The sequence below is a fragment of the Peromyscus leucopus genome, chromosome 12 (assembly GCF_004664715.2).
Source record: "Peromyscus leucopus breed LL Stock chromosome 12, UCI_PerLeu_2.1, whole genome shotgun sequence".
Classification (NCBI taxonomy): Eukaryota; Metazoa; Chordata; class Mammalia; order Rodentia; family Cricetidae; genus Peromyscus; species Peromyscus leucopus.
The window spans coordinates 63,811,250-63,824,589 of record NC_051073.1 but is presented as its reverse complement, the minus strand read 5'-3'; the positions used below and the strand labels follow the sequence as shown (position 1 = coordinate 63,824,589).

The 13,340-nt window shown below is 42.2% G+C and overlaps 1 protein-coding gene across 1 annotated transcript in view; it reads right to left on the bottom strand.

Moving 5' to 3' along the window:
- Nucleotides 1–13,340, bottom strand: part of Pak2 (p21 (RAC1) activated kinase 2) — a 64,038-nt gene that overhangs the window by 30,090 nt on the left and 20,608 nt on the right. Inside the window, exon 2 of the mRNA XM_028894084.2 lies at nucleotides 10,327–10,534. Within this exon, the coding sequence (XP_028749917.1) occupies nucleotides 10,327–10,513 (187 nt within the window). The 5' untranslated portion in view covers nucleotides 10,514–10,534. The remainder of the gene's footprint in view (nucleotides 1–10,326; nucleotides 10,535–13,340) is intronic.

The window sequence follows — 13,340 nt, the reverse complement described above, 5'->3', positions numbered from 1 at the left end:
CTGTATTTTTGCACTGGCGTCTACTCATCTCTTCCTCCGCTTGGTGTAAGCAGTGTCTATGTCTGGAGGTGCCTCTCTTGCTCTAATTTTTAGTCTTGGTCCACTAGGAGTTCTTAGTTAAATCAGTGCTGTTAGGCTCTGTTTCTTCCGGAGCAGCTTAGTCCAATCAGTGTTAGTGTGTCCTGTTTCAGGGAGCAGTTGTTCCCAATTGGTACATGGTGTGCTTATGGTTCCAGTGGTTGTTAGGTTCACAGGGGTTGATTTTTTTGTTGTTGTTGTTGGTGGGGGAGCAGGGAAAGGTAGCTGTCTGGTCCCTGGGACTCTGATGGGTAGGGCCTAGGGGCTAGAGACCTGATCTGCCGGTCTGGAGATGGGGGCTTACCTGTTCCCAGTTTGTGTAGGGTAGGCTTATGATTCTGGTGATCTGGTTCAGTGGCTGGGCGGCACCTTCTTTTGTGTTCTCAGGTCGTGTTTTTGCTCATTCGTCAACTCCTCGGCTGATCTTGTTTCCTCAGACTGTAGATTGTAGGCTTCTGAAACCTCTCCCGAATGAATCTCAGCTGAGCAGGTTGTTCAGTAGGGCAATCTCACCAACACCTCCAAGTTGTTGGGTTTTGAAAGATCAGCAGCTGGGCCCTGGGTTGGCCTCAGGCAGAATGTTCGGATCTGTTCTGGTAGCGTCCCCCACTGAGATGGCTCCTTCCCCGGGAGCTGGGATTAAAGGCGTCCCTGTCCCAAACTCTTAATCTCCATGTTTTCACTAACTCCTCAGCAGGTAAAAGCTCAGTTTCTGGTCTTTATTATGACCACGTCTCTGCCTGCCTCTGCTGCTGCTCTGGCTAATTTTTTTTTTTTTTTGTATTTTACTTAACTTTATTGAACTGGCTAGTCTGTAGTCTACAACATGGTTCAATAAAGGTGGTAACAGGAACTTTTGTGTTTTACTGATCCAGAGAGTAAAAACAGTCACTGTTTTTTAGTTTAGTATCAACAGTCAATGTTTCTAACATGCCCTTATCAAATTTAGTACATTTCCTTCAAATACAAGTTTGCTCAACACTTACATCAGAAATGAATATTGGATTATGTCAAATGTCTTTTCTGCATCTACTTAAATGATCATATTGCTTATCCTAAGTTACACCAATTTTCAAATGTTTAGGCTTGCAGTCCTGGGATCTATTGCCTTTTTTATACACTGTTGGATTACCACTATTAAGACTTTGCCAAGACTGTCTATGTTCAAGAAATGTATAGCTCTTTCTCTTTTTTGGTTTTTTGAGACAGGGCTTCTCTGTGTGGCTTTGGAGCCTTTTCTGGAACTCATTCTGTAGCCCGGGCTGGCCTCAAACTCACAGAGATCCACCTGCTTCTGCCTCCTGAGTACTGGAATTAAAGGCATGTGCCACTACTGCCCGGGTAATCTTTTTTTTTTTTTTTTTTTTTTTTTTTTTTTTTTTAAAGTAAGCTTTGGAAATCTGTATCTTAAGGAAAGAAATTTCAGTGGGGTGGTAGTTGCTCACGCCTTTAATCCCAGCAAGTGGGAGGCAGAGGCAGAGGCAGGTAGATCTCTGTGAGTTCGAGGCCAGCCTGGTCTACAGACTCCAGAGAGTGTTCCAGGACAGCCAGGACTACACAGAGAAACTCTGTCAGTATATACCTGTACACAATATTACCTCTGTCTTCTCAGTGGAGAATGAACCTGGAACTCATACGTTCTACCCTGACTTTTACCCCCAACCCCAGCAAACCTTTGAATCTAACCTAACATGCAAGTTCATACAGAAACGAAGTGGATTTCCTTGAGGATGTAGTTTCACCTGCTTTACTGATGTTTTTATTACAATCGTTTGAATCAAGTTTTATTATTCTCCTTCATCTCCTGTGTCATGTTTACCTGTTTAAATTGTACAATCCAATGAATTTTAGTATATTCAGAATTCCATAGATATTATCACCATGTAACTAGCATATTTTCATCATCCCCTGAAGAAACCTTGTATCCATTAGTAATTATTCCTTATTCTACTCCTGTTTTATTGTAACCCTTCATCAAATAATAATCTTCTCAGTATCGTATTTAGTTTTATGTGTAAGTGTGCAGGTAACCTCAAAGGCCAAAAGAAGACATCAGAGTAACAGGTAGATGTGATGCTGGTAACCAAACCTAGGTCCTCTGCAAGAACAGCAGTGTTCAGTGCTCTCAACTGCAGGCTCACCTCTTCAGCCTTCCTTAGTGTGCACTAGTGTTTTACACATGCAGGCTAAGTGCACCACCTATGTGAAGTGTCCACGGGGTCAAAAATAGCACTGGATATCCCTAGAACTGGAGTTTCAGATGGTTGGGAACCATCCTGTGGGTAGGAACCAAAAAGAACCAACCCCAGGTCTTTGCAGGAGGAGCAAGTGCTCTTAAACACTAAGCCACCTCTCCAGCCCCTGGGTTTCTCATTATGTATTTCCTGAATTCTATTTAATTTGTCCATTATTTGCAACATTATAATTGTTTTTGTTTACATTTCCTATCTGAGTGTTTTTTTGTTTTGGGAGAATTTTCTTGATAATCCTTTCACCCTTCTATTGATATCACATTTATTCTGTTAATTTTAAATAGTGATTTTCCAAGAATTATTTCTCGTCATTTTTTGATCATTTTTTTCCCTCTGAAAATTGAACACTTTTTTTCCTCTGAAAATTCTTTTATTTCATGAATTTGTCTTCTTTCCTCAAAGATTATGCTGTATATACATGTTTGCTGGCAGATGGATTTTCTGGTTTGTTGGTTTTCTCCTGAAGTGGAATGCTTCTTCTAAACTTGTTTAATAAAAATTACCTGATTCTTGGAGGCAGGGTCTTGCTATCTGGCCACGGCTGGCCTTGATTTCACTGAGTTATCCAGGTAGGCCTCACAGGCATGTGCCATCTGGTACTTCCCATTGTTCTGGGCTCTAATGTCTAAGTGTTTTCTTCAGATGTCTGGTGACCCTCTGCTGTTCATTCTTACAGAAAAACATTACACAACTAACTGGGAGACAAGCTAGATCAAAGATGAGGATGAGGCTCAGGGCATCTAAAGTATTTTCCCCCAGAACATTCTGTTTATCCAGAAGAAAGCCTCCCAGTGTCTGGTCTGAGGGCCAGGACAGGCAAAAAGTACTCTGTACATTCACAAAGTAGAGGAAAGGAGTTTTGTGTGATGATTTGGACCAAATCCGCATTTTTTATTCTGATGCTTCAACTTTCAGGATCTGCAATGAAAATACCTGTATGGCCGGCTCTCTGGAGTGAAACAGTGTGATCAATGGATAACTTCCTATGTAGATTTGAGCAATCCCCCTCGTTTACCCTGGCTGTCCCATTCTCCCCTCCCTGCAGTCTCCAATCCAGAGTCACCGAGACTCCTAGAGGAAAGGGGTCCCTTCTCTCCTACAGGCCACTCTGCAATCTCCGTCTCTCTGTCCACTTAGGCAGGCACGTCCCTTTCCACTGCAATCCTCTAAGCGCCTGTTAACAACTCCTGGACATGGCTGCCGATTCCCCTGTCCTTTACCCTCACAGTGACTTTAAAGACAAATGACTTTTCAACTGACACTTTAGTTGGATTTTGAGGTTTGGCATATGCATGTAGACACAATGCAAATATTTTAAAATAAAAAAATAAAATATTGCAATATCTTAAAACCCAAATCTGTTTGACTCCACTTGTTTCTCACAAGTACTTGCTGTATTTTAGTAGTCTCAGGGGAAAGAGCAAAGTGTTTTTTTTTTTTTTTTTTTTAAAAAGAATCTGAGTAATTAAGAATGTGGTTAATATGCCATGTTTAACCAAAAAGATCCTACTGCACTGCTGTTTGATAAATCTGTCCATAGACACACTAGCACATGCTTTTCTTTGCTCATTAAGACACTACTAACCTAGCACTCACAGGAAACAATACCATTTTTTGACTAATATTGACACAATTCTGCAAAATGTCCATGCTTCCTCTAGATTCTCCAGGTGTATATATTTACCAACAAGAGTTGTGGCAAGAAGACAGGTCATATCCATTGTGGAAAGGAGCAGAAGGAAAGGCAATTATTAAGCTCACATAAAATTGTGTTGTCTTTACTACAACACATAATTACATCTATCATAAGCAACCTTTCATTTTCCACCAGACTGACTTGAGTAATCTGAGGTCAGGACCTCTAGTTCTCTTTATGTCCCTGGGCTTCTAACTCATTATACTGCAAACAGGAGAAAGCATTTGTTGGCTATGAACTAATAGTTTACTTTGTATATCATTTTTGTAAAGATGACAGAGAAACAAAACCCTGTGTATTATGAAAATATCTGCTTCTTCTTTTTAAAAAGTCAGTTGCAGAGGCTTTTTTCCTGTTACCTGATGAATTTCTTCACTATTTCCCAATGTGTATTGTATGACCGGAAAAAATGCCATTTCCTTAGATGACCTAAGATGACAGATGCCTAATCCAAGGTGGGCATCAACTTCAGGCCACATTAGCCCCAGTCCCCCATCTAACATTCCAGCCAACTACATCACAGGGTGACTGAGCTATGCCAGACTTACAGAAAATCATCGTGGCTCCAGTGACCAGATTATAAGGAAGGCCAGCTGGTGTTGAAAGCTCCCTTTCCTAACACAAGGAAAAAGTCCAGTCTAAATCAGCCAAGGACAGCAAACAAGTACGGGGAAGAGGAAAGCAAAAACATCCCTGGGTCTTGTTGTATCTAAAGTCCAGCCAGTTTTGGGATTTGAAGAATAAAAAAAAAATATGAAAGAACATTTCATAAATGTTAGTGATGTAGAACAAAAAGTTATAGGAAGACATGAACATAATTAAGCAGCTAAGAGATGTACCTAGATATATGAGTCCACTCAAAGGAAAACGGTGGAAACCAGGTGGCTCAGTGGTAAAGATGCCTGCTGCCAGCCCTGATAACTGAGCTCCATCTCCACGCATCATGGAAGGAGACAGACAACTCTCACAAAGTGTCCTCTGACCCCTACACATGCACCACAGTCTGCAGGTACATGCATACAGACACCCACAATAAATACAAATCTTTGTTTGTTTTTTGAGGCAGGGTCTCTCTATATATAGCCATGGCTGTCGTCAAACTCAAGAGATCTGCTGGCCTCTACCTCCTAAGTGCAAGAATTAGAGACATGTGTCACCTGGCTTAATTATAATAATTTTTTTTTTTTTTTTTTTTTTTTTTGAGAAAGTGTTTCTCTGTGTAGTTCTGGCCGTCCCAGAACTCACTATGTAGAACAGGCTGGCCTCAAACTCACAGAGAGATCCACTTGCCTCTGCCTCCTGAGTGCTGGGATTAAAGCATGGGCCACTACACCCTTTTGTTTGTGTTTATTTTTTTTAATTAAAAAAAGAGAATGACACGATATCCTAAAACTAAAATCTATTTAATCGACTTGTTTTTTCACAAGCCATATTTTAGTAGCATCTGGGTGAGGATCGAAGTTTTAGAAACAGCACCTGAAACATATGAAAGAAAGCCTCAAAATGAACATGTACTAGACAAACCTGCTCTACAGATTGGCTGCAACTCTAGATGCCAACATTGGGAAGAAATTAATAATTATGCAAGACACCCTAGCTTTGGAGAAGAAATCTACTCATGTTTAAAAAATAAGTCAACTTCCCACTTTTGCTTGTCAAACATAATAATCTAAGATGTCTACAGACAGCAGATCACTTGATGGGAAATAATGGACCACGGAAACTTCTTTGAATCACTTCTGAAACCTATTAAATTAAACCTATTAAAAACAGTAACTGCAGGACGGAGGGAAGTAAAATTCTGAGCCACATGCTGACATGGGATCTTAGGGCCACCGCCTTTTTCTCATTTGACCCAGCCGGAGTCACAAATAAGAACGGCCTCATGTGAGACCGGGCCCGGGGGCTCATGCCTACGACCCCAGCACTTAGCAGAATGAGGCACGAGACTTCTGTGCATTCCAGAACAGAAAAGAGGAAGAAAGAACAATTATCTACTTAAATGGAAGACTCCTCAGTTTCTAGTCTAACAACCAGTGATGGAATCTCCAAATCAGTGAAAGTAAACTTGTTCCATCACACAGAAGTGTCTTTATTCTCAAGTATTAATATTAATACTGAACTTCTGGACAAGAAAGGATGTTTACATATCATCTTCATAACCCATCGGATATAAAAAGTGCACACAGGCTGAATTATTGGGTGTAAACTGACTCCACTGATGAACACTACAACTCAACACTAGATATCTATATTATCTATAGACTAGAGCCTATAATAAGTCATTTTCATTATTAAAACTACTAAATTGGCTAAAGTTTCCTGCAAAAGCCTGACAGTTTCCACAGTAGTCTCAGACCTCCAAGAAAACCTGACTTCTGTATGGCTACCAGTCTCTTGTACCTCAAACAGAAATGTGGCCAGCTCTTGTCCTGGTTTACATTCTGCAATGGTTCCTCAGGAAACAAGAAAAATCTGAGGTTTTTTTTTTTTGGTTTTTTGAGACAGGATTCCTCTGTAGTTTCGGTGTCTGTTCTGGATCTCACTCTGTAGACCAGGCTGGCCTCGAACTCACAAAGATCTGCCTGGCTCTGCTCCCCAGTGCTGAGATGAAAGGCGTGTGCCACCACCGCCCGGCTGTATCACAGAAGGCCCTTTGTGACCAGATCTTTTCCCACTTTTTCAGTTTCTGCTGTGTGCAGTTCCATGTGAACATCACACTTGCCTGTAATTATCACATGCCCTCTCTGTTTTTAAATCACATTGGCCTGTATTCAGTCCCATGAGTATACCATGACCCTGTGGCCGGGCCACTGATGATTCTTTTCTAGGCATAGACTACACTTTAACCATTGCTTCATTCTAACCTTTTACTTTTAAGCTCTGTTTTCATGTCCTTAGAAAGCCCTTCCTAGGGGGCTGGAGAGATGGCTCAGCGGTTAAGAACACTGGTTGCTCTTCCAGAGGTCCTAAGTTCAATTCCCAGCAACCACACGATAATAGGATCCGATTCCCTCTTCTGGTGTGCATGAAGACAAGTCATTCATATACATAAAATAAATATTTAAAAAAAAGGAAGCCTTCCTAAACACTCCAAATTAGTTAGACATCTTACACTACCACTGTGTCAGCTTTCACAATTCAATTACATGCTACAGGACACTCCATCCATCACCCAAAATGAACCTCGGGCCTCACAACATGCTAGGCAAGTGCACCACCCACAAGTTCTAGTCCCAGCTCCACGAGCTTTTGGACTAGTGTTGTAAGGGTAGGGACACCATCTGCTTTGCTTATCATTTAATTCCTGGTGATTCACACAGAGCAAAAAAATAGGCAAGAATCCCACTCTTGGGCATATACCCAAGGAATGCTGATTCATACCATAAAGATACATGCTCAGCTATGTTCATAGCAGCACTATTTGTAATAGCCAGAACCTGGAAACAACCTAGATGCCCATCAACGGAAGAATGGATGAAAAAAATGTGGTACATATACACAATGGAGTACTACTCAGCAGAGAAAAACAATGAAAGCATGAAATTTGCAGGCAAATGGATGGAACTAGAAAAAATCATCCTGAGTGAGGTAACCCAAACCCAGAAAGACAGTTATGGTATGTACTCACTTATAGGTGGATTCTAGATATAAAATAAAGAACAATCAGACCACAACCCATAGAACCATGGAGGCTATATATATAGCATGGAGGTCCCTAGGATGACTGTGGCTTATAATAAATTTCAGTTTTACTCAATTATTTAAAAAAAAAAAAAAAAAAGGCAAGAAAAAGGGATCCCTTCAGTGAATTTGTTATAAAAGGTATAATTCCAGGGGATTATATCAAACTGACAAGCTTTTCCAACACAAAGAAAACAGTCAACAGAGTGAGGAAACAACCTGCCGAATGGGAGAAAATATTCAAACTATTTAATCAACAAGGGATCAATATTCAGAGTATACGAGGAACTCAACAATAAAAAAAAAAAAAAAAAAAAAAAAAAAAAAACCAAATGGACAGATGATCTGAACAGACTGTTTGGGATTTTGTTTGATTGTTTTGCTTTGGCTGGCCTGGAACTCACAGAGACCTGCCTGTCTCTGCCTCTCAGTGCTGGCACTATGAGACTAAGGGTGTGTGCCACAACTTTCAGTCCTGACAGACATGCTTAAAAGACATGTGGAAGCTGCATTAGTTACTTCTGACTACGACAGAACATAGGACAAAATGGTACATCACCACTGAAAAATAAGAAACATTCTTAATTTCAAATCACAGCTGAGTAAAGATTTCAGAAGACTGTGACCTCCTATATTGTCCATCTTTTTTATGTGTATGTGAGCATAGCTTGGAGGCCAGAGGTCTACACACTGTGCTCATCAGCCAGCTAGACTGACTGGACTGACTGGACTGACTGGACTGCCTGTCCCTCCTGTCCCTCCCCTCTCCCCCTCTCCCAATGCTGGGGTTACAGGCACACACTGCACACCTGGCCTTTTATGTGGTGCTGAGGACAGAACTCAGACCTTCACACTTGCACAAGGACTTTGCCCACTGATTCCATCCCACACGGCCTCTTTGTTTTCTTTTAATGTACGCGTGCATGTGGTGTGGGAGTTTGTTCTCTTCATTATGTGGGTGCTGGGACTTGAACTCAGGCTTCTATATTGCCATTCTTACACCAGCACTGTCTCAGTTTCATTTTCTTTTACTGTCATGTTGTAACTACAACCAGAAACCAAAAAGGATGAACGCTTCCTTCGGCTCAGCTCCCTTTTCCCACTTATACAGTCCAGGATCCCAGGCAGGGAACAGTGCAGCCCACAGGGGGCAGGTGTTTCCATCTCGGTTCTAGATCAAGCTGACAACTGAGATTAACCATCATGAGCATGGACCTCAAAAATGTCATTGCTATGGTTTAGATATGGCTTGTTCTCTAATAGTTCATATCTTGGAGGCTTGATCCTCAGTCAGCAGTACATGGTTCTGAGCAGGGCATGGTTCTGCATGCCTGTAATCATTCATGTTCTTTAGGAGGTGGAGGCAGGAGGATCAGCAGTCAGAAGGCCTGTCTCTCCATGAGTTTGAGGCCAGCCTCAACTCTAAGAGAATGTCTAAACACAAGGAAAAACAAAAAAATCAACCAAACAACAATAAAAATAGTACAGAAAAGTAGTTGGAACTTTAAGAAGGACCTTATAGGAGGCAATGACAACCTTCAGAAGAGATTAATGCTGTCAGAGCACAATGATTTCCCAGGAAGCAGGTTCCCACCAAGGGTGACTGGCCCCTCCTGACTCTTCTGCTTCTGGATCTTGAACATTCCCATAAGCGGCTGGCTCCTCTTCTGAATCTTCACCATCTTCACTGACCTCATCAGACACTAGGGTTGTGCTGTTTGGAGTTTCTAGCCACCAGAAGCATAGATAAAATAAACCTTTTCAGGGAGTGGGGTGAGAACTGAGACAGTTCACTATATAGTCTTAGATCACTGGAACTTAATATGTAGACCAGGCTGGCCTCAAACTCATCGAGAACCACTTGCTTCTACCTCCTGAGTGCTGGGATTATAGGTGTGTGCCACCAGGCCTACATAAAGTGCCCAGTCTCAGGTACTTTGTTGAAGCCACACAAAACAGACTAAGGCAATCACAAATCTCACTATGTCAGGAAGCTGTATAAAGGTCTCAGGAAATGAAGGCACAAATGGAAACACGCTGTCTGTAGCAAGCAGACTGAACCAGCAACTGCACTCACCAGGGAGTTTTGCTAGGCACGACAGCACACCCTGCAGGCAGAAGGACCAAAAGCTCGGACTACACAGTAAGACGTTGCATGAATGAGTAAGTCCTGTTTGTTTGTGTTCTCCTCTAGGCTGGCTTTGAATCCCTGAGTTCAAGTGATCCTCCTGTACTCAGTAAGGGTTTGGGCCATCAAGCCCATGAGAGTCTGTTTAATGGTGCCTATTATCAGCCTTTTTTAAAAAGGTTTATTTATTTTATTTTATGTGTATGGGTGTTGGCCTGTGTGTATGTATGTGCACCATATGTATGCCTGCTGTGGGTGGAGGCTGGAGTCCAGAAAAGGGTGTTAGATTCCCTGGGAAACTGCCATGGCTGTTGGGAATCAAACCTGGGTCACCTCTCCAAGAGCAGCAAGTGATCCTTACTACTGGGCCATCTCTCCAGCTCGAAAGTGTTTTCGTAGGTCTGTTTATTATTCACCACAGAAGATATCAAGATGGGAAACATATCATAAGCAAATGTGAAGCTTCTGAAATTATAGCAGCTGCTTACCTTTTTCTGTGCCTGAGAATATGGAGATGATTTTGTTCCTGGGTTTTTTTTCCTCTGGAACAGAAGGCAAAGGTTTCAAACTGTGATTGGCCGATAAAGGATCTTTTCCTCCAGTGCTAAAAATGGTACTGCTCATTCGCACAGGAGGTGCTGGGGGCTTGTCTTCTAGTTCTCCGTTATCAGACATGATTCAGAATTACGAAATGGCCTGCAAGAGAGCAACCCCCAAACACTCAGTTAATACCAAGGTTAACGACAACACAGACAGTAATTACCCCCACCACAGCTGCAAATGAGAAGATGTGACTCCGTTAGGGACATTAGCAAAATTCGGATAAACAAATGATAAAAGATAAAACAAAGCTGTCTCAATAAAACCAATCTCCACTACATAGACACAGAAATGCTTGAAGAACATGTTCACACTAACACATCACAAGCGATTTAACTAACCAACGGCTCTGAGATGATCCAAAATAAAAACGGACCTGTTTGCGTGTTGCCTCATTTTGGTCAACACGATACAAACCAGTCACCTGGGAAGAGGGAAGTAAGTCAAGAACTGCCTCCATCAGACAGGCCTGTGGGCAGGTCTGTGGGTGGCTCCTTAGCTGATGACTGAGGTGGGAGGGCCCAGCCCCCTGTGCAGCTCCCCCATGGGTAGATCCTGGGTCAGAGGAAAGCAAGCTCTGCAAGCCACGGGGAACAAGTCAATAAGCAGCATCCCACATGGTCAGGCTCCTGCCTGACTTTCCTTGATAATAGACTAAATATAATTTATACTATATTACAAAAATGGCCACCTTACCAAAAGCAATCTACTGATTCAAGGCAATCATCAAAATTCCAATGCCACTTTTCACAAAAATAGGAAAAATAAACCTGGCGGGGGTGGCACACACCTTTAATCCCAACACTTGGGAGGCAGAGGCAAGTGGATCTCTGTGAGGCCAGCCTGGGCTACAGAGCGAGTTCCAGAACAGCCAGGGACGAATGGACACACACACACACACACATACACACACATATACATACCCCTCCTAATATTTTAACTAAGTTTAATACTTTTGTTTTGGGTCTCTTTCTACCCATGTGGCCCATGAACTGCAGGTTGGACATGTGTGGTGGTATTGTGTTCCCCAAAATATTGTGTACTCTAATAAATTTATCTGGGGTCAGAGAACAGACAGCCACTAGATACAAAGGCTAGAAAATGGTGGCACTCACACCTTTAATCCTAGCATTCCAGAGATAGAAATCCCTCTGGATCTCTGTGAGTTCAAGGCCACATTAGAAATAGCCAAGCATGGTGACACGCCTTTAATCCCAGAAAGCCAGCCTTTAATCCCAGAGAGTGATGGTAGAAAGCTGAAGATATATAAGGCGTGAGGACCAGAAACTAGAAGCATTTGGCTGGTTAAGCATTTGACTGGTTAAGCATGTGGCTGGTTAAGCTTCAGGCTTTTGAGCAGTAATTCAGCTGAGACCCATTCCGGATGAGGACACAGAAGCCTCCAGTCTGAGGAGACAAGACCAGATGAGGATCCGGCGGAGGTGAGATAGCTGTGGCTTATTCTGTCTCTCTGATCTACCAGCATGGACCCCAATAACTCGCCTCAGGTTTGATTTTATTAATAAGAACTTTTAAGATTCCTGCTACAGACATGCCTGACAGACTATACAAACAACTAAAAAACAAAACAAAACAAAACAAAAAACCCTAAATAACAAGAAACCAATCAGCCTGATCAATAAGTAGGCTAATGAAATTAACAGTTCTCAAAAAACAAAATCCAGGAGCAGTGGGGTGGCTCAGTAGGTGGAGGTGCTTGCATCCAGGTCTGACCACATTTTGATAGAACCCTATAAGCTGACAGGAAACAAACTGAATTCCAAACATGTCCTTTGGCACTGCTGCATTCACAAACACTTGCACACAAAATAAATCTGAAATACAAACAGCAATAGACATATAAAGAATATCCAACCTCAATAAACCATCAGGGAAACACAAATTAAAGCTAGGCTGAGATTCCAATATCAGTAATTAGAATGGCAGTCATTAGAAAACAACAATAAATGCTATCAAAGAGTCCAAATGGAGCCCTTGAGGATTATTACTGGTGGGAGTGTGGACTGTCCAGCCATTATGAAAGTAACCGTGGAGGTTTCTCCCAAAACCAGAACAAGAACTTCTGTTAAGACCCAGTGACATCACTGACGGTTTTACCAACGGACTCCAAGTCAGTATGTCACAGAGGCACTTGAAGGCCAGTGCTCACCACAGCACTATTCCGGAGCTACACTACGGCAAAGACATAGGCATCAAAGTGTCTGAATGGCAGAGGGAACTAATGGGATAGGCAAGGAAAAGGGAGCACGGCATTCTAGGGAGTCAAGGGTTCAAATACAATATACACTTGCACAACAACTTGTGTGCTATGGACGCAAGAGTCAGTCTCTGAAAATCTGACACTTGGGACCTGAATGATCCAAGTACAGTGATAAAGGTAAATGTATAGCATGCCCAAGAATCAGTGTGGCTGTAATGCCAAGACTCCATCTGTCACCTTGCAACGCCCTGCTCAGATACACAGGTAAAGGTGTGAAGAGACAGGAACTAAAGTCTTTTGGCTGAGGAAAGCTTTTCAGGCTGAGGAGTCCTAGACATAAGAGGTGGCTTGTTCCTTTGTCTCTCTGATCTTTGAGCATTCACCCCAATATTAGGCTCTGTTTTTTATAAAAAGACCAGTTAGCAATTTGTGTTACACACAGATGACATATCATAGCTAACTTAGTGAAAATGTTAGCCTCATTTACATACAAGTATAGATATACAGGATGTCCTTTATATTTAAAAAGTCATGTGTGAGTGTATTCTGTGTGTGGGTGCCTGAGGAGGCCAAAAGTAGGTGTCTGACCCCCTTGCACTGAAGAACCTGGAGTCTGAACTCGATCCTCCTGACGACAGCTGCTGAAGCTGCCTCTCCAAGTCTCCTCGCCTTTGCTTTCAT